Source organism: Bos grunniens, chromosome 16 (assembly GCF_055505025.1).
Source record: "Bos grunniens cultivar Pamir isolate PY7600 chromosome 16, Bosgru_T2T1.0, whole genome shotgun sequence".
Taxonomy (NCBI): Eukaryota; Metazoa; Chordata; class Mammalia; order Artiodactyla; family Bovidae; genus Bos; species Bos grunniens.
The window spans coordinates 52,639,824-52,661,163 of record NC_141180.1 but is presented as its reverse complement, the minus strand read 5'-3'; the positions used below and the strand labels follow the sequence as shown (position 1 = coordinate 52,661,163).

Sequence of the window (21,340 nt, the reverse complement as noted above, 5' to 3'; positions counted from 1 at the left end):
ACAATTTTTCAAAAACATCTTAAAGAAGGACTTTCTCTCAAAATGTCAACAAGGTGCCATGAACACTTGCTTTGGAATATCATGATGTAGGACCATCAATTTTGTTTTTAAAATTGAAAGAAAACTTAATTTAGAATTTGGAGGAAATGATTACAAAGATAATAGTAAATGATAAAACAGTTGTAGAACAGACCCAAAGAAGATACTGTTTTCAAGAGTAATATATTTTCAAGAGTAATATATTTAGATGAGACAGAGACTAGCAAACATTGCCAGTCTTCAAGTAGCAGAAAGAATTGATCCTGCATCAATGTATGAGAAAAGCCACATTAAGAGATCAGTGTCATTTAAACTGGTTTCCTCGGTGTATCATGATTTCTGATTTTATATCCATCTGATTAAAGTTATTCTTTGTATTCTGAAACACCAACAATAAAACAACTCCCCCAGTATTTAAGAACTAGCTGCTCCTTGATAATCCAAAAAACACTATCCTAATTCAATGACGCTTACTCCTTGGAAGGAAAGTTATGACCAACCTAGACAGCATATTAAAAAGCAGAGACATTACTTTGTCAACAAAGGTCTGTTTAGTCAAGGCTATGATTTTTCCTGTGGTCATGTATGGACATGAGAGTTGGACTGTGAAGAAAACTGAGTGCCGAAGAATTGATGCTTTTGAACTGTGGTGTTGGAGAAGACTCTTGAGAGTCCCTTGGACTGCAAAGAGATCCAACCAGTCCATCCTAAAGGAGATCAGTCCTGGGTGTTCTTTAGAAGGAATGATGCTAAAGCTGAAACTCCAGTACTTTGGCCACCTCATGCGAAGAGTTGACTCATTGGAAAAGACTCTGATGCTGGGAGGGATTGGGGGCAGGAGAAGGGGATGACAGAGGATGAGATGGCTGGATGGCATCACCGACTCAATGGACATGAGTTTGGGTGAACTCCAGGAGTTGGTGATGGACAGGGAGGCCTGGTGTGCTGCGGTTCATGGGGTCGTGAAGAGTCAGACACGACTGAGTGACTGAACTGAAGTGAATTCAATGATAGTATTTGATCCATCCATTTTCATCCATTAGAATCACTAAGAAAAGAAGTTTTATTTATATGAATCGGTCACACCCACTAATTCAAGATTCACAGATCTTAAATATCTAGTGGCTGACAGAGCAGCTGACACGCACGGACACCTACCACCTGTTAGCGCTCTCCGTGTGTCAGCTCACTGTGTCACGTGGACCCACGTTTCATTTAATCTTCATAAGCCGTGGAGGCAGGTTAGGTTCTCCTCACCTTGTGTGTAAGAATCTGAGGCTTGGAGGAGAAAAGTCACTCACCCACACCCAATGCCATCTGACTCCAAGGCTCTTAAAAATTACTTACCTCATTCCAGAGAGCATCTACCACGTACAGGAGCTGGAAACTGTTGACCAAAATCATTGCTAATGATGGAACAGCGCGATTCTGTTCCTTCATCTCAGCCAAAAGCATCACAAGGTTAATGACCACCTAAAACAAAAGGGGCAGGTACAGTTTCCAGAGAGAAAGGTGGTAATTTCCCAGCCGAGAAAGCTGCAGACACACCTCACTGAGAAGTCATCATCAGTGATGAGACACATCAATCCCTTGATAAGATGTACTGAGGTGGACACTTATTCTGTGGGAGTCTTGCCAAAGACACACAACCTACTCCAATCATGAGAAAATGCTGGACTAACCCACATCTAGGGGCCCTCGTACAAAATAACTGAGTATTCTTCAGAAGTGTCAAAGTCATGAGAGACAAAGAACGACTAAGCAACCGCTGCAGACTAGAGGACACCAAATAACAAACAAGTGCACAGTCAGGCCCTGAAGAGAGTCCTGCAACAGGAAAAGGCCAACAGTGGAAAAACGGTGAAAACCTGAATAAGGTCTACGGGTTTAATTAAAACTACTATAAAAGGTGAATCTGTCATTCTTTTTTTTTTCTCTCTCTTTTTTAACTGCTATTCTTGATAACTATATTATGGCTCTGTCAGACGCCAACATTGGGGAAAGTGATGTGAAGGAACTCTTACTTTTGCAACTTTCATACAAGTCTAAAATAAGGTAAAAGTACATTTTTTTTAAAAGGAAGAAAATATATTTTTTCTTCATAAATTCATCTACACTATTATTTTCTTACATAAACACAAACTGATATAGTCAAAATAATACAAACTCTTTTAACCTATAACCTATAACTTATAACCTATAACCTATAACACAACATCTTAACCCTTGGACTATATTTAAAGTAAGAAAATATTTGAAGTAGACAAATTTATGGAAATTTATAATTATTCCTAAAAACATACCACCTATAAGCTCACTTCAAAACTGTCTACATTTCTTTCTAAATGCAAGACTAATTTGTACTACTGAACTGAAATTTAAAAAAAAAAAAAAGACATACCCATCCAATCAATCCGGGACGCAATTCACAAAAGTACTTGAGATCAAAAGTACCAATCCGAGGGTTTAACTCCCGGCCAATGAAGAAATCATAGATGGCATTTCCTAAGAAGGGAAAAGTTTTTATCCAAACGGGATTCCAAACCCAACTATGAGACTTTAAAACCGCACTGCTGTCTACTACCCAGGGTCACAATTCAGTCATCTCCAACAGCCTGGCAGATAGTCGGGGAGGACATGCAGGGGACGCCGGCCCCATCTGGAAATATCCATGCTGCTACAGGCATGGGACCTATGGGGCCCAGATTCCTGGATTTTGAGGGAACTGGAGTTTTTTTTTTAATGTAGACTCACAATTTTTAAAATAAGTCATTTAATTTTTTTAATGTTTTTAAATACTTTAGAATTGACCAATTTATAATCTCTATTATTTGATTTTTTTAAAAAGGATATGTACTGTTTCAAACAAAATATAACATAAGCCATAAATGGTTATAACACTAATGTTACTGAAATGCTGTAACTTTTTAAAATGTCTTACTGTCATCAAGTGACTAAAAAAGGAAGAAGAAACAAACAGGAAAGCATGAGGGGAGAATCACATTTTCTTCCTTTTATTTTTCTTAAAATTATTTTTCATCTTTTTTTTCCTATTTCTCATCTCTCATAAACTGAAGAAAGAAAGAAGAGAATTCTATGAAAGCCTAGAATTGGATGCTGAGGGGCCAGTGGGGGTGGGAGGGCACGTTCGTGGGAGGCGTTCATGGGACCCACGCAGTCTAACGCTGCTCACCAGAGCTGGCGGGTGACAGTTCATCCTGGGGCGCTTTCAAAGCCCTGGCATAGAGGTAAACACTCAAGCCCGTGGCAAAAAGAATGGCTGCAAGCGCAAACTGCAGGAAGTGACGGTACACATAGTAAAGCTCGACATTCCAGAAGAAACACGCTCCGACGAGTGCAGATGTCAGGATAAAAGCATAGAATCCTTTAAAGAAAAAAGCGGGGGGGGTCAAAAAATTAATGTTAACCCAGGGTTCACAAGAGATTTATACCATTGTAAAATAATGCAACATTATTTGTTTAAGTCTTAGTTTCATTACCCAGGCTAAATACACACAAGTGCATGAATAAGCAGTGCCCCTGAGGTTAGCAGTCTTCAATACAGATGCTACATCTCCCATACAGACTTAATCAATAACAGTATGTTAATTAATAACATAATTATTAATAGGACTTAATAATGACATACTTATTTTTCATTGTGAACAGTCATCTGCTTTTAATTAAGAGAGAGCTGAAAAGAGGTGCACCAAAATTTACCATAAAAGAACCTCAAAATTCATATGGTCCAAATGCTCAGGCCCAAAGTCAAATGGCTAATTACTGACAGAGCTGGGCCAAACACACATTTTAAAGTGAGTGAGTGAAGACACTCAGTCGTGTCAACTCTTTGAGACTCCATGAACTGTAGCCTACCACGCTCCTCTGTCTATGGGATTTTCCAGGCAAGAGTACTGGAGTGGGTTGCCATTGCCTTCTCCAGAGGATCTTCCCAACCCAGGGATTGAACCTGGGTCTCCCGCATTGTAGGTAGACGCTTTACCATCAGAGCCACCAGGGAAGTCCTGGTGGACACATTTTAAAACCCTAGGGTAATCTTGGTTATAAATTATGAATATTTTTATCTGAAATAATTTATCAATAATGGTCTCAAAGGACCCTGAATCGTACTCTATCTCCCAAACACAGACCTCAAGACCCTGCCCTCAGAGAATGCCCCAACATGAATGCCCCCTCCAGGGCCGGGCAGGAGACTGAGGGGACCAGCGGGCTGGAGACACCAGGGAGGGACTGCTGGGGCCCAGAGACAATGTCCATTCCAAAGTAAAAGAGACCACGAGGCCCTATGAGAGGAACCCCTGTTCCAAGCTAGCCCTGGTACAGCTTAACAGAGAGAGGCTGAGTGTCTGCTTTTTCTTCTGACCCAAGGAATAGTTTTCCTTTCAGGAGTCGAGTGTCTGCAAAAACTGTCCTCTAAGTCATCAAATCACATTTGGATAAAAACAGTCTAACACAGAAAAGAGGTAGATATTATAAGAATTCTGAAAGGGGGGTGGGAGGAGAGTTTAGGAGGAAGGGGACACATGGGTGCCTATGGCCAATTCATGTTGATGTACGGCAAAAACCATCACGATACTGGAAAGCAATTATCCTCCAATTAAAACAAATTTTTTTTAATTAAAAAAAAAAAGAATTCTGAAACCAAAGTTTTTGTAAAGTAAAACTGTCATCTCTAATTAACTATTTAAATCCACGTTTTCCACATATCATGTTTACTCTAAAGACTAACTTTGTAAAACACTCATTTAATGCTCATAAAATTTATGAATATTAAAGAAAAAGAATGGTAGATGAAGCAGTTTCTTGCTCTTGCTCTCTCGCCTATGTGGATTAAATTATTCAAAACATCTTAGGACTCTCCTTAGTTTATAATGGTAAAATCTTATAATGCTAGCGTGAGAGTAATCAGATGAGGTAATTTTAAAAAGAAGGATCAAGCAAAACTGGTCCAGCCACTGCCAGCTCCAAGCCCAAGGCTACTGTGCTCAGCCTGGGAGGAGCTGCGCCTTCAAAGGGAAGCAAAAACAGAAAAGAAGAGCACTCAGAAGTAAATGGGCACCTAGAGAGAAGCCCACAAAACACAGATAGTGACAGACCTGATGGCAAGAAGTGAACACCACCCCATCCCTCCCCAGATTCAGCCTCACTGGGGAAACAAGGCATAGGACAGATTCTAAAGCTGGTTCCAGAAGCAAGGAATCCGGTCAAAGTAAACAAAATATCTGACAGTAGCAGCAGACAAGTGTTATGCAACCACCATGGGTCAGGTGCTGAGCTAGGCTCGATGCTTTACACACCTGGCACAAGAGGCATCTTGAGTATCTCTGGCTTCCCCTCTGAAGCCCAGCAGAGGGATTTCAGATACAGTGGATGCTAGGCGAGCCACTGAAAAAAGCATCCGCAGTCAGACAGGTGAGAAGCGACAGGATTAAAACCGTCCAAGAATTAAAAATGATAATAATAATTCCCAAGGGAAGGAAAACAGTCTACTCAGTCTAGTTACAATGGAAAATCATTTAAGGATAACTACACTATATATATGCCTGGAGGAGGGCACAGCAACCCACTCCAGTATTCTTGCCTGAAGAATCCCCAAGGACAGAGGAGCCTGGTGGGCTACAGTCCATGGGATTGCAAAGAGTCAGACCCAATGAGTGACTAAGCACAGTGCAGCACACTATATATACATTTATTTCTTAAGTTAATGAAACTTCATCAGTCTTTACATGGCAAAGGTGGGCTGATCCTCTTCCTCAGCACACACTCCTACCACAGGAGGGGCTGGATCAAGAGGGACAGGGCCCTCTTGTTGAGACGTTCAGTGAGACTTCCACTCCATCCACTCAGAGCTCCCCCTAATGAGCGCCTTCTACAGGCTAGTCACTCTGCTGATGAGGAGGATACCACAAAGACACAGCCAAATCCCAGCCCACAGGCCGCCTTCTCATGGGGAGACCCCCGTGAACAGACAAGCACACTGATGTCTGGAAGGCCTATCATAGAGGAAAATAAGGCAGGGTAAAGGAAAGAAAGGGACCTGAGGGCTTCTCTGAGCAGAGAGACATCAGAGATGAGGCAGCTGACACTGGGGGAAAGTTTTCCAGGCAAAAGCACTGAGAATATAGCCTAGAGATGGCCCACAGGCCAGTGGCCGGAACAAATGGGCAAGAACTCCCAAGAGCAGGAGTGGCCAGGAAGCCCACATCAGTGTAGGACTTCACTTCATGGAGATGACTCAGGATGATAAAATGTTTATGCAAAACTGCTTCAGGGAATGATAAATGCTATTAAGAAAATAAAACTGGGGCTTCCCTGGTGGTCCAGGGGTTAAGAATCCAACCTGTAATGCAAGGGACACCACCAGTTTGATTCCTGGTCCAGGAAGACCCCACGTGCCACAGTACAACTAAGCCCATACACCATGACTTCTGAGCCTGCATGCCTAGAGCCTGGGATCCGCAACTACTGAGTTCACTCATTACAACAACTATTGAAGTCCACGCACCTAGAGCCTGTGCTCCAAACAAGAGAAGCCACTGCAGTGAGAAGCCTGTGCACCGCAAACAGAGTAGCCCCTGCTCACTGCAACTAGAGAAAGCCTGCGAGCAGTAACAAAGACCCACCATAGCCAAAAATAAATTAATAAGTAAATAAAAAGAAAATAAAACTGGAGAGAGGAAAAGAGTGATTGAGGGGCTTGTTACTCTACACAGCATAATTTTTACATATTGGCTGCAGGTGTGAGCAGTTTATTTGCATGCCCTTTAGACTACTAAGAAATAATTAACTTTCTACTGCTCTGGTGCAATCAGCTTTGATAGTTTAAGAGTACAACACCCAAAAGTCTGTGCTATCAAGTCATCAATTTGAGTCTTAAAAAAAAAAAAATTACCATTTAATCTGTACTTGAGTCTTCTTCCATCAGTAAGAGGTGTTCCTTCTACAACCTTAAAAGAAAAGTTTTTTTAATTAAAAAATTTATAAAGCACATCACTTTACCGTGTGTGTGTGTGTGTCTTGTAAAATCACCTAAATTTCAATATGCCCAACAAGGAGGATTGTCTTTTGGTAGGAAAGTTTAGTAACAAGTTTCAAAAATCTTTGCAGCATGCCCTTTGGTGAAGTAATTCCACCTTCAGTTTATCTCAAATACAAATCTAGTAGTGACTTCTCTGTGTACTCAGACTATTGCAACAGCCACCCTCCCCCAACCATCCCATGTCCCACCACAAGACTAGATGTGTTTTCAAAAACCTGTACATCTAGTTGATCTCTAGCTCAAAATCCTTCAATGACTCCCCACTGCTTACAAAGTGGAGAACAACTCCAGCACCTCACACTTGTGCAGTCCTTTCAATCAGGTTCAACCCCACTCACCCAGTTCACTATGGCCCATACAGTTGATGGCAGGAACTCATATACTTTCTTGCTCTGCTATTTATAAATATATGCTCACCCAGTTATTCAATCATTTCATGTGATTCTTTTATCTCCAATAAGAGACAGTGAGTATGTTCACTGGACCATTGTATCTCTTCATGTGGATCACCCACGGCATCCCCATTAAAAGGTACTCAAGAAACACATGTGAATGGGATGAGTTAAAAAGTTCACATGCCCAATGGCAACTAAATTTTACTCCCCAATATTCAGAAACGGCGAAATTCATTATAAATTATACTAATATGGTATCATCTGTCTTCGGCCAAACTACTATACTCTTTCATTATCTGTGAAAGGGAACCCAGTAGAAATGTAATGTCTGTTTGAGATCACAGGATTAGCAAAACCACAGGCTAATTTCAAATGATTCTTATCTATTAAAGGTATCTAACAACTCCTGTGTTTGGTTTTAGTCTGTGAAATACATATATATATATATATAAGTAAATATATATAAACCCCATCAAAACTGCTTTTCTCAATAAATATTATCTAGTTGACCTAACTTTACTTAAGTTTATCTGAACTTGTGGTTTTTACTGTAGAGTCTTATTACAAAAATACCTGAAAATTCACATCACAAGAATACCTGAAAATTCACATCACAAGAATCCTCTCTAAGGCCACTGTCATGGTGAGGTCCCAAAGTATTTAAAGTTTGCAGCTCCAGCCTCCTATCACTGGCATTCTCCATTCCCAATAAAACTGATCCTTTTGTCTACAGACAGTTGGCAAACCTGCAAAGCCCTAAGAATAAGATCTTTAAATGAATTATTTATTCATTAAGGAATCTCATGTTCCTTTAAATATATCCAAGTAGAGGATTCTACTGAAAAAAAAAAAAAGACTATACTCAGCAATGAGGACAAGTTTTAAAGACACTGCATGAGATCAACGGTCCAAACAACAAATTTCTGAGATGAAAATTTAAAAACTTATCATATTTTAAAAAGTAAAAGAAGCGGACTAAAGTCCATTGAGCTCAGTACCCTATCAGCTGATAATTTAAAATTCTGCACCTGAAATGACATATGAGGAAACTTTTTTCTTCCCCAGAAACCTCTGCTATTATTCGGGCTATTTTGCAAAACAGCTTATTCTTTTCTATTTGGTTTGGAAAGTTACACAAGAACCCTTAATCAGATTCTTAAAGTTCTACTTGATCAGCAAGTGTTACAGAACACAAAGAGTAAAGGTTTAACAAACGAAAATTTCTAAGCTTGGGTGGTCGTGACCATGGACAGCTTTTAACCTTAAAACTACTATCAATATCTTCACATATACATGGGAATGGAAGGAAGACCACCTCACTGCACTGCGCCCCACCAACACAACCTTACCTTTCCAATCGGCAGTAAGTGGAACAGAGCCTGAAGGAGAAACCAGAGGAGGTAGGCCCCAAAGACTCTGGTTTCCCATAAGTCACCCAAAGCTGGCAGAGGAGGCGGGAAATTCAGAAGACTGGGCTCTTTCTGCTTACACATCAACAGCAACAGGAAGAGGAAGGCCGGCAGGCCAAGCATGATGAGAAAAACACCTGTAAATAATCAGTGAGCATTCAAGGCTCTTATTTCAATCCAGGCTAGTTTATTCTTTTTCAAGAATCACTTGAGTTTCTAGTGAAGGTCAGAACTCAAGTCTGGCTAGCTGTTTGAAACCAACGTCTAATGCTCCATGAGATAGTCCGCATGTCCACCTGTTACATCTTCTGGGAAAGCAACCACAGGCATAAAAGTAGTAAAAAAAACAGCACACATCCAGAACTGAAGAGCTAGATTCCACCTCAGAAACCAACCTCTAAAACATTCAAAATCCAACCACAATGGGAGTAGATATGTTGAGATTCCAGCAATCTGAAGACTGAACATCTAAAAACTATCTATTGGTCTAATCTTTAAAAAACAGAAACTTTATATCCCTAAGTTTCTAATAATTAAAACAGTATCACATTCAGGGCTTCCTTCATGGCTCAGCGGCAAAGAATCTGCCTGTCAGTGCAGGGGACGTGGGTTCAGTCCCTGATCTGGGAAGAGCCCACATGCCGCAGGACTAGAGCCTGTGCCCTAAAGCCCTGGAGCTGCAACTACCGAAGTCCATGCCCCTTGAGCCCGTGCTCCGCAGCAAGAGAAGCCACCGCAGTGAGAAACCCAAGCACGGCAACCAAGAGCTGCCCCTGCCCACCACAACCAGAGAAAAGTCTGCACGGTGATGAAGACCAGTGGGCCAAAAATAAATAAGTAAAATTATTTTAAAAAAACAGTATCACATTTATGTAGCATGTGCACAGACTGTTAAGCAATGTTGGACACCACCTAGAGTTACAACTTATAAAATACAAAGCAGTTAAGCCATGCAGAATTTTGAACCACTTGACACCAAGAAGTCCTTTCTTGGTATAATCTCATAAAACCTCACCAACTCCACCCACTTAATAACTCCGTCTCTGAATGCTTCAGATCTTTGACCCTCAAAGGCAACCCGTCTAGCAGGTAAGGTAGACACCATGACCCCACTGGAAGCATGCAGCTTATTCCCAGTGTTACTGCCAAGCAAGGCCCTGGCACCATGGTCTGATTATTAGCAGATTTCCCAATCACCAATTGTTCACTGTCCTTCCTACATACAACTATCATACCAACCTTCCCTTCGTCACTTTACACTTCTTTGCTCAAAAACCTATGAAAAGATCGCTAAGAGTTTTACATACAGCCACAAGGGCACCCTTTCTCCTCTATGATAACCCTCCCAAATACTCCCACTCAGGCCTTCGTACCTGTTGTTCCTCCTCACTGAAAATTCTTTCCAGGCTCTTGCCAGGCTCACTCCCTGGCTGCCCGCAGATTTCTTCAGAGAAAGGCCTTTTCTGCTCACTTTACAGCAATGACCACTCGCCCACCCTTCCTGCCCTCCCCAGGCTGATTCTGATGCCTACCAGGCACTCCTCCGAACTCCAAGTCCTTTGACTGTGTGGCTGTCACTTCAGAGGTTCTCAACAATGCAGGTCTTTTTGTGACAACTATTTCTTCCTTCGACTCTACTTCTTTTAATTTGATCTCGTCTCTTCTCGCACGAAGGCTATACTGTGTAGGTATATGACTACTCTCTTGTGACAAGTGGAATTTTTCCTATTTAAAAAATAAAAAGTATTAAGTATCTAAGGTCAATAAGTATCATGAATGCTACCACATTAACTAATTCAGTATCTTAATATAGCCATATAAACTAATAAATTTGTTAAATTACACTGTTTTTTTTTTAACTTTTTATTTTGTGTTGGGGCACAGACGATTAACAATGCTGTGATCGTTTCAGGTCAACAGTGAAGGGACTCAGCCATGCATCATATACACATATCCATTCTCCCCCAAACTCCCCTCCCATCCAGGCTGCCACATAACCCTGAGCAGAGACCCATGTGCTATATGGCAGGTCCTTGTTTGTTGACCATTTTAAATATAGGGTGTACCTGACCACCCCAAACTTCACAACTATCCTGTCCCCCCAACAACCACAAGTTCATTCTCTAAGTCTGCGAGTCCCTTTCTGTTCTGTAATTCAGCTCATTTGTGTCATTTCTTTTTAGATCCCACACATAAGGGATGTCATACGATACTTCTCCTTCTCTGACTTCACTCAGTATGACATCCTCTATGTTCAGTCTTAATTCAAGGACAGAATTTTAGAAAAGATTCTAAGGAAAATGATGGTTTTCAATGTGCTTCTTTAGAGAAAGTCACTTTAAGAAAAAGATGGCCCAAGAGGAGGGATGAGCCACGTCATACCTGTGTGTGTTTGTGAGGCATGTCATTCCTCTCGATGAGCTCAGGCTCCCCATTGTATCTGTTGATGCTGTTTCCAAATGGCTTCTAAGTTGAAGAAATTAAAACATTTTAACCATAAGAATGGCAATTTAGTAAAAGGGAACATGATGGCAAAAATTCAGTGTTGTGAAACCCAGCAATAAAACCAATCAAAGATTTTCACAGTCTGAACTCAGCCTATTTCAGCCTATTTTTGCTAAAAATGAGATGGAATAGAACTGACTAGAATTTCCCAATCTTAAAAGATTGGCTCTCAGAGGTTTCTATTGCATTGGCCAAAGAGTTCATTTGGATTTTTCTGTAATATAACGTTTTTCATAAAATGTTTCGTCTTTTAAACAAAATTAGACTAAATCTTGTAATTTCACTATTCAATAACAGATGCTCTAAATAATAGGAAATGAAGAAATAGTGGGTACTTTCAGAGTACTACTAGTAATCTGTGAACTGCCTATTTTCTCAATTTCATCTACCTCATTTTTATTTAACCTTACATTTTCTCTCCCAACCCACTCCAGTATTCTTGCCTGGAGAATCCCATGGACGGAGGAGCTTGGTGGGCTACAGCCCACGGGTTGCAAAGAGTCAGACACGACTGAACGACTTCACTTTCACTTCACTTTCTCTCCCTAATTCTCTTTTCTCAACTCAGTCTCTTTCCTTGAATGTCATTCTCTTTAAGCAGTGGAGGGAATTTCTTATTGATGGTACAAAAGGAAGGACTTAAATTTACAAAACATTTTTCAGGCAATGTATGGCTGAAATCTGTAACTTTGCTTCTTTAAAGTCACAGACAGATTATACTGCTAATAAAGCAACAGGAGGAAAACAAATTAAAAAGATAAATATATCTTTTGAGGGGCTAGCTATCAGAAGACAACTTTAATAGAGGATCAAGTTCTAGCTCAAATCAAGGTCTAACTGAGCAGTGACAGCATTCAACATATACTTAAGTTTATCAAAGTGCCAACGAGCCACTTAGCAGTGGTTTTGCAAATGTCCAGCATGTGACCCACAGCAACCACAAGTGTAATCCCGTAACTTAGCCAGTCAACTGACCCTAAACTATAATGACGGCAAATTGATAGGGTATCCACGCTGAAGCAAAGTAATGCAAATAGTGCAATCAGGAGTCCAAAAGAACGAGGATGACATGATGTCAAAGCTACGTGCAGTCTAAGTACGGTCTTTCATGCACATCACACCATCCTCAACTCAGCAATGAGTCCGTGGTGAGCCCAGGGCTCAACTGGTGAAGAGCAAAGCTAGTCTGTAGCTCTTGGGTCACCAGGACTGTAAGGAAGTTACACTGTAAAAAATATAGTAGTCATTAAAAGCTAAAAATGACATGTGACAGAAAGCATACAACATTTGTTCCTTACCCCGAGTCATCTGACTAGTAAAGAGAGCCACTGACAAGGTTCAAACTCACTAATAATCATCAAAATGCAATTTAAAACAGTGAGTTGAAAATCTCTGATGATCATATTGGTGAAAAAAAAAAAAAACAACTAATAACTATTATACTCAGAATGAGAAAATAGTCATTCATACCCTACCTGAACTGGTATAAACTTTCTTGAAACAATTTGGCAATATGCAGTAAAAGCCTCAAATCTACTCTATCCATCTGACAGAGCAGTTCCACTTATAAGATTTTATCCTAAGGATATATCAGATGTGTAAGAATATTTGTTTATAATAATTAAAATTTAGAAAGAAAAAAAGCTAAATGCCTATCAACAAGGGTGCTAACAATTACGTTACCTCCATACAATTTATAGTAAATCCAAACAATACTATACAACAACAAAAGTGATGTAGGAAAATATAATAGACGGTTATTCCAAATATCTTAAAATTTTTAAATCTGACTACAAAACACTATGTAATAATCCAGTTTTTTAAGGTTATTAAAAATCTGTGTGCATTTTATCCAGGAAAGAGGTAACATTAAGTGAAGAGAGTAAACAATCACATTTATTCAATTCTGTTTATTTATAATTTTGATTTGGTCTATGATCCAAATTATTCATTGTGCAAGGTCCTACAGGCTCTGCATACCCTAATATTTCCAACCTTGAACTGTGAAAGTAATTCAATTAAAAGTGTCATCTTTGAGTACAGAAGGTAATTAAGTACAGTGATACTAAGCAAGAATGTTTTTATACCATATATTATGTCTCATCTCATTCTTTTCTTTTAATTTTTTAAATTTCTTTGTCTCATTATTTTCTACATGAACTTTTATTTACGATAAAAACTTAGTTCAATCTATAATTTGCATCTATTTAAAATTTAAACACTGCTTTTTTTCTTTTAAAACCACAATATTAAGTAACACTCGAAACTTAAAAACATTCTTTTTCACGGCACTTAAAAGCATTATACCTTCTATTCTTCCAAACATTCATTTTCTAACGTAACCTTTCCAACTCACCACCTTAGATTTGATGTTTCCCTGACATTTTAATATTATTAACTGCAGATCACATGCGGACACATAAAGGGGGAGACGTGATCTGGGCAGACTAAACGCTATCTGAGACTGGAGGGCTCCCAAACACACGCACCAGCACCAGCGGAGTCAGTTTAACTTCCAACATGTCTTTCCTGGCTTCCTTCCTTGCTTCCTTCAGGTCAGCCTGGTACGATGCTGAGGCGGATCGGCGGGAACCTTTTGGGAGCCGGCCAGGGGACCGGGAGCGAGACCTCGAGCGGCTCCCCCGGCGTCTGGAGGGAGAACTAGAAGTCGAGCCACTTTTCCTTTGCCTGAAGGAGGTTAAAGGCTAGAGAGGGAGGAGAAGGCAGAGCTTCAGCGTTTAAGTCAAAACACATGCAGACCCACGCTGCAAGAAGGGAGCAATGGCGGTGATTGGCATCAGTGCTTCTAAAGTCACTTCAGGAGCTCATGGGAGCAGAGCATCCATCCAATGAGGCCAGTGACAACTGCGGCAATGGCCCGTCTCTCCTGAGGCCAAGGCACCCTTTCCACTCCTAACTCTCCTTTGATGGTACTGCCAGGAAATGCCTATTCTAAATCAAGTAGCTATATATTGTCCCAATAACATATACAAGAGATACAATAACATTGACTCAGACTGAGATGGGAACTTCCCTGGCAGTCCAGTGGTTCAGACTTCGCCCCTCCTGATTCAGGAGGTCTCGATCCCTGGTCAGGGAGTTAAGATCCCACATGCCTTGCGGCCAAAAAACCATAACATAAACAGAAGCCATATGTTAACAAATTCAATAAAGACTTTTAAAAATGGTCCACATCAAAAAAAAGAAAAGAAAATCTTTAAAAAAAAAAAAGACAGATGATGGGACAAAAGTAAAGAGCACACAAAAAATAACAAGAAAATCAGTCCCACCGTTTCACTCCAAATAAAACAGTCAGATTTTTGAAAAAAGTCCAAGACTGGGTTACTTAGTAATATTTTACCCTGCCCTAACCTACTCCAAATGTTTCCAGGCATCTAGGCCTCAAGGAAGGCAAACTACCCCCCAGTCCAAATCCTTCCCACCCACTTTGTGTGGTCCCAGAGCTAAGAATGGCTTTACAGTTCTTAAATGACTGCAAATAAACTCAAAAGAAGAACGAAACTTGGTGGCACATGATTATCTGAAATTCAAAGTTCAATGTCTGTGAATAAAATCTCATTGAGACACTGCCATGCCCAGACCTCCTCTCATGCTGCATGAACTATACATCCCACAGTGCCTCGGACATCTGCAACCTGTCCTTTTACTCAAAACTGTCACAGACCCCTGGTCTACAGCACTTGAACTGTGGTCCACAGGCTGTGGGCTCGAGATGGGTTACTGATCTGAGACAAGGAATGAAATTGAGAAGAAATGAGTAGAAATTTTTATAGCATTTTGGCCAAGTCAATTTATGTCTATTGAATCTGAGAATTAAAAGTCAGGGCTTTTATTTTGTACTTTTTTTTTTTCAACTGCCTAGTAATTATGATATATTAATAAGTACTTATATACCATGGATCAGATATTTTCAAGCTCAGGTCCTCCAGATAAGTTGAGAAGCCCTGGGCTCAAATCTGATGAATGTCACTCTCCTGATTAAATCTCAGTGTTTAGGATGAAGCCCAAACCCCTCCGGTTCTGGTTCCTTCTTAACCCTCCTCTGGCCCTTGTCCACCATACCCTTTCAGCACTGGTTGTCTGTGTCCACCCCCACCCAAGCCTTTGGCACACAACCCACTGTGGAAGCCCCTGGCCCCATCACCTGAGTTTCTCGATCTGTCTTCAGCACTCAGCTCTGAAAGCCTGCCCCAAAACCCCAAGCCCTTCCCTATTCTTGTTATGCTCCAGTACCACCCATGACAAGCTGTCACAGAATGGCAGAGTGCATTAAACCAGAGAGAGTGTGATCTAAGTGTCTGACTTCAGCAGACTGGGAGCTTCTGAGGAACACAGCACTGTGCCTCATTCATACACTTCCAGAGCCAAAATCAGGATATGACCCAAAGCAGGAGTGTGAGAGCCAGACCTCACTGCTCTAAGCTTAAAAACCACACCTACCAGGATTTCCCAATTATTATAAACATGGTCTATAAACCAAGGAGCGCTTACCTTGATATCACTCTCTTTCAATTCAAGTTCAGTTCCATCTTTGTATTTCACGTTGTAAAGCTGGGAGTTGCTGTCATGGCTCAGAATTTCTACTTCATAGTAAAGCGAACTCCCAGGCCATCGACCTCTTACCACCTCACCATCGGCAAATTTCCTACTTGGCATTTTCAAAAATCTGTCTGAATAGTTAAAAAAAAAAAATAAGAGTCTGAGCATATACACATTTGTCTTTTCTCATTAAACACTAAAATATAACTTTCCAAAATGTTTAACTGGTCAAGACTTTCGGGCTAAGCCTCTGGAGGAAAGAGTGTATAATTCCTGTTTTACAGTTGAAGCTTAAATATGTTAACTGTTTTGTCCAAGGCACAGAAAGACACAACGTGAAGTGGCAGAGTCAGGACACAGAGGTTCTTCTCTCTGCCTCACCATATTTCACTGGAAATCACTCTATACGACAAAACAGAAAGGCTCAGATGATTTGCACCATGCAAAACACCACCCACCTACAGTGACCACACTTCTTTAATTAGCAAGGCACAATCTCACAAAGTACACATATTTTCTGATTTATAAATCTACATAAACAGTAGTTCCCTCCTTATCCGAGAGGGATATTTTCTAAGACCGCCAGGCATCCCCAGTGGATGCCTGAAACCAGAAAGTACAGAGCCCCATATATACTATGGGGAGATATACTATAGTCCCTTGGATACTACACATACGTACCTATGATAAAGTTTAATTTATAAATTAGGCACCACAAGAGGATAACAACAATAACTATCAATAGGACAAATATAGAACAATTGATTCTTGAGAGTCCCTTGGACTGCAAGGAGATCAAATATAATTAACATTATATAACCTACCAAGAGCGAGAAAAATAACTTCAAATTGAAAATGAAGAGCAAATTTGGGGTTTTCACAAATCTTTCAAGTTTTACAGCTGAAGTCTCAAATGTATACCAAGTAATTCTGCCAACCACATAACTAGGCCAGTATCCTAGCTCTTTTTTTCAAATGCCTACAAGCAAACATCAACCTCCAGTCATAGCCTTCTTTTCCAGTGAACCAAAGCACAGCCCATGAAGCCTGGTATAAGAACACCACCCTAAGAAGCCATAAGCAATCTGCAGGAATTGCCACTTACATGAGACCTGTTTGCTACTTTTTTTTCAAACATGGACTGATTGCTGGGTGCTTCTAGCTTTTAGGTAGTAAGAGCTTCTCCCTCAATGGACCAGCAGATTCGCATTTCCACAGGACAAAACCAGCTCCTCCTGACATCTACACAACACCAACTGAACAAGCTAGACCCTCTGAAGAAGGCAGTAAGACAGAAGAATCTCTCCTTGCATCACCTTCATCCCCGAAATATCCTCTGGGCATACAAACAGACATTCCTCACTCGACTCCTGTCAAGAGCTGATTACATAACAATACCAACGTCTCAGAACTTTTGAAGACTCTCCAGAATTAAGAAAGGAGAAAGTCACATTATCACACCCCTCCTGAGAAAAAGTCTTTCCCAAGCATCACTTTTCTTCCCTGTTAATCAATCATCTGAGAGGCAAACTTCACAAGCTTCACTTGTTTAGATAGATAGGAGCTGGCTGGGTAGATGAAAGAAAACAGAAAGACAGGTGGTGATTAGAGGATGTCAGTCCATTTGCATGTTAGGTACAAGACACCTACCTGAGATAGCATTACTGGGGAAATGAAGGGGTTTGGGCTGGGGGCAGGGGCGGGGGGAGCAAGGACAAGGAGCCCAAATGCTCTGAGGATGAAGTCCCACCTGGCTGAGGAGTCCCGTGAGGGGAACTTGAAAAAAAGAAGGTGGTGGACACCTTGGGACCCGGAGGAGGGGCACAAAAAAGGAAGGTGACAACAGCAAGTTTTGCCTATTTCAACATTTGGCTCCAAGCCTCCAAACACTCAGAGGAAGGAAATGTGCCCGCTTCTCTCTTCTCTTCTGCCCCTTCCTTCCTCTCAGACCCCTTAAAATCAAACCTCTGTTACCAGTACTAGTTCTCTGATGCCAGTTGACCAGGGTTGGCAGAAGGCAATTACATCTTTCTACATGAAGATGTCATTCAAGTTTCAAATAACTCTTTATAAACTTTTGAAACCCAGTCCCTCAGGAATTAAGGGCTGCCTGTGTGTGCTAAGTCACTTCAGTAATGTCCGACTCTGTGCTACCCATGGACTATAGCCTGCCTCTCTCCATGGGATTCTCCAGGCAAAAAGACTGGAGTGGGTTGTCATGCCCTTCTCCAGGGGATCTTCCCGACCCGGGGCTCAAACCCAGGTCTCTTATGTCTCCTGCATTGGCAGGCAGGTTCTTTACCACTAGCGAAAATCCCTTGAGCAGATTCTGTCCCTTTCGGAAATTTTATTGCACAGATACCACATACACAGTATCTATCCAATACTGGTCATAGGTCAATGCCAAAGAGGTTTTTCTGTTATCAATCAAATATTTGGGGTTAAACAAATTAAGATATCTCACGGATATCTTAACTCTAAACTCCACTTAAAAGAAAAAGAATTAGGAAAAGCAATCTTTCATATGGTGGTTGAAAAAGGAAAAAAAAAAAGGGACAAACCGGCATTCTTCTCGGAAGACCTCTATCTCATACACAAATGTTCCAAAAGATGAAACCACCACCATTATGATGGTACACCTCCACTCTGCACGAGTATCACACAGTGCCTCACATCCTAACCCTTCAGGAGTCACTAGGCAGGTAGGACAGAAAAGCCCCAGGACATTTATGCAGTCACCGTACCATCACCTCCTGCTGCTACTGCTGCTAAGTCGCTTCAGTCGTGTCCGACTCTGTGCGACCCCATAGATGGCAGCCCACCAGGCTCCCCTGTCCCTGGGATTCTCCAGAACACTGGAGTGGGTTGCCATTTCCTTCTCCAATGCGTGAAAGTGAAAAGTGAAAGTGAAGTCGCTCAGTCGTGTCAGACTCTTAGCAACCCCATGGACTGCAGCCTGCCAGGCTCCTCCGTCCATGGGATTTTCCAGATAACAGTACTGGAGTGGGTTGCCATTGCCTAGAAAGTCAAAAGATAGGCCTCCCTCAAAAGGGAGGTTTTAGCCAAGTATGTCTGCAAAGAAAGATTCTGTTTACTGAACACAATGACTTCATCCCCCCATTAGCAGTGGAAACATGGGGACCCTCAGGCTTTTCTCTATTAAGCCACATGCTTGCTAACTTCAGTGTCAGTTGGCACTGGAATCCTTACACATTTCGGCTCCAATATGTTACTGTTTATCAGCACAACAGAATGTGCTATTCCCTGCTGATCACATCTTCGGTCATCTTTCTTCACTTTCCCAAATCAGTCTAAACATGGCAAAGAAAGGGGAGTGCAAATGAAGTCTCACAGCTTCCCTCTTCAACACCTGCACCCAAGGCTGGCCTACCCGGCAAAACCCAAACAGGAACCCCTGGCCTAGCTCCTGCCCCTGCCGCAGGGTGCAGAAGAAACTGCCATCTTCCTGGCTGCACAGGCAGAATGGCCCCACTATAGACCTAAGCAAAATAAAAAACTGAAGGAGCAATAAACTCCCTCCTACTCACCCTTTCCCCTCCTCTCTAGACAGCTCTCAGAAACCAAACTTAAATTGGACTTGGCGCTCGATCTAAATTAGTGCACACACACCCATCCTTTCCTCCATGGCAGTTACTACGGTGTCTTTACAGATGTGCACGTGCTTATTTGCAAGGTCCCTGAGGGCTGGGACCAGAACCATGGGTCTAGCTGGGTCCGGCCGGGTGCAGGCTCCTCCACACATCAAGTAAGCAAGTTCACTTGCTCCGGGTTGAACCCTTGAATCGTCCACGCGCTGTCCAATGTATCTACTGGGTCATTCTGAGTATCAACAGCCTGATTCCCGATCAGACCGCGTAATTATTTTGGTGAACCGCCTGGAACCAGGCCCTTTGCAGTCAGGCGCTTATTTTTTTTTAAGCCTTAAAAAGATGTATTAAAAAGAAGGGGGGAAAAGGATCGAGCTTTAGCAGGAGCACCCAAACCTGTCTAACTACCCGTTTTTTGAGTGCGCAGAAACACCGGGCGGGGGAATGCAATGCATGCAGCCAGCCTTGGAAGTCGCCAGAGACGGCCACGACCCTCCAGGCCAGTGACAACCACCGACAATTAAAGTCAACTTGGCAACCCCACTTCCCCGTCCGCCAGGCTGCCGCGCCTGTTCTGCCTACCCAAGAGCTGGGCCCGCCAAGCCACCCGGCTAATCTGTCAAAAAAGCGCTCAGAGCAGTCTTGGGAGGGCCGATGCTACAGGGCGGGGACAAAGGCACCGGGGTGGATCACCCACCCACACATCCTCCCCACATCATTTTACCCCGACGCGGCGCGTCCAAAATGGAGGGAAACGTCGGCAATTTAAAACCACAGCTTCATTTCCGCAGCTGGCCGGGCCGGGCGCACTTCAAGCCTCGCCAGCAGCCGCCCGGACCCACCCGGAGGAGGGGAGGGCGAAGCCGCTGCTCCACGCCAGGCGCCCCGGGACCCCTGTCCATCCGCCGCACCCTCCCCGCGGGCCTCCCCCAGATCCCTTGGAGACCGCGCTGCGGGGAGCGGGGCGGGGTTTCGGGAGCTCACCTGCTCAGTGATCCTGCGGGAACACGAACGGCTTCGGGAGAGTCGCAGAGCAGCAACCCGGCGGCGGTTCCGCGCGCGCGACACTGCCCGCTTTCGCGCTCTCGCGCTCCGCGGTCCCGCGGCCCGGGCGCGCGCCTCCCCCACCCCGCCCTTTCCTCGCCCCGCCCCTCTAGTCAGCCTTCCCAGGGTTCCTATTGGCTCCTCGGTCTTTTGAATCATGCCCAGAGCTGTCGATTCGTCACGAGACGTGGCGCGTCCGCCCCCCCGGCCCCACCTAGCTGCCTGACCAGATCTGCGGGTGGCACGTCTCGGAGCATTAGCTCTTGGCTCGGCCTACGAAGGCTGTGTTTCCCCCGGCCTTATCTCAGCCGCCAGACCCACGGACCGCTCGCTCTTCCCCACCCTTTCCCTCCCGGCACTCGCGCCACAGTTGCTTGGCGATACAAAGCAGGGAAATTGGTGTATGAAGTAGTTTGGCGAAAGAGATCGTAAAAAGCTGTAAAGAAAATAAATTTGCATAACGATCACTAAAGATCAACTTTCCGAGGCCGAAAGTACTTCTTGCTGAAACACTATTAGTGCTCTCCTTACTGTGTTAAAAAAAAAAAAACCTCTGGAAACCCGGACGCAGTGGCTCCGAAGGCAACCTGGGACTCCTTTGTCTTGGCAATGGCTGCATCTCGGTAGAAACTGACCTGGGACGGTAGCTTGGGGGCTGTGGGGGCAGTGGGGCCAGTGGGTGGATGTGGGGGTTGGCAAAGAATGTCCATGGGTTCCCTA

The 21,340-nt window shown here is 42.8% G+C and overlaps 1 protein-coding gene across 2 annotated transcripts in view; it reads right to left on the bottom strand.

Annotated features, from left to right (window-relative positions):
- Positions 1-20,645, bottom strand: part of LBR (lamin B receptor) — a 28,239-nt gene extending 7,594 nt beyond the window's left edge. The window contains exons 1-10 of one of the 2 annotated variants that reach the window (XM_086345145.1): positions 20,301-20,645; positions 15,921-16,099; positions 13,898-14,113; positions 11,286-11,369; positions 10,436-10,628; positions 8,844-9,040; positions 6,953-7,007; positions 3,233-3,424; positions 2,441-2,544; positions 1,387-1,512 (exon numbers count right to left, since the gene is read on the bottom strand). In XM_086345145.1, coding sequence (XP_086201271.1) covers positions 1,387-1,512; positions 2,441-2,544; positions 3,233-3,424; positions 6,953-7,007; positions 8,844-9,040; positions 10,436-10,628; positions 11,286-11,369; positions 13,898-14,113; positions 15,921-16,085 — 1,332 coding nt within the window. In that variant the 5' untranslated portion in view covers positions 16,086-16,099; positions 20,301-20,645. The remainder of the gene's footprint in view (positions 1-1,386; positions 1,513-2,440; positions 2,545-3,232; positions 3,425-6,952; positions 7,008-8,843; positions 9,041-10,435; positions 10,629-11,285; positions 11,370-13,897; positions 14,114-15,920; positions 16,100-20,300) is intronic. The other variant, XM_086345144.1, reaches the window with a different exon arrangement.
- Positions 20,646-21,340: the final 695 nt, after the last annotated feature.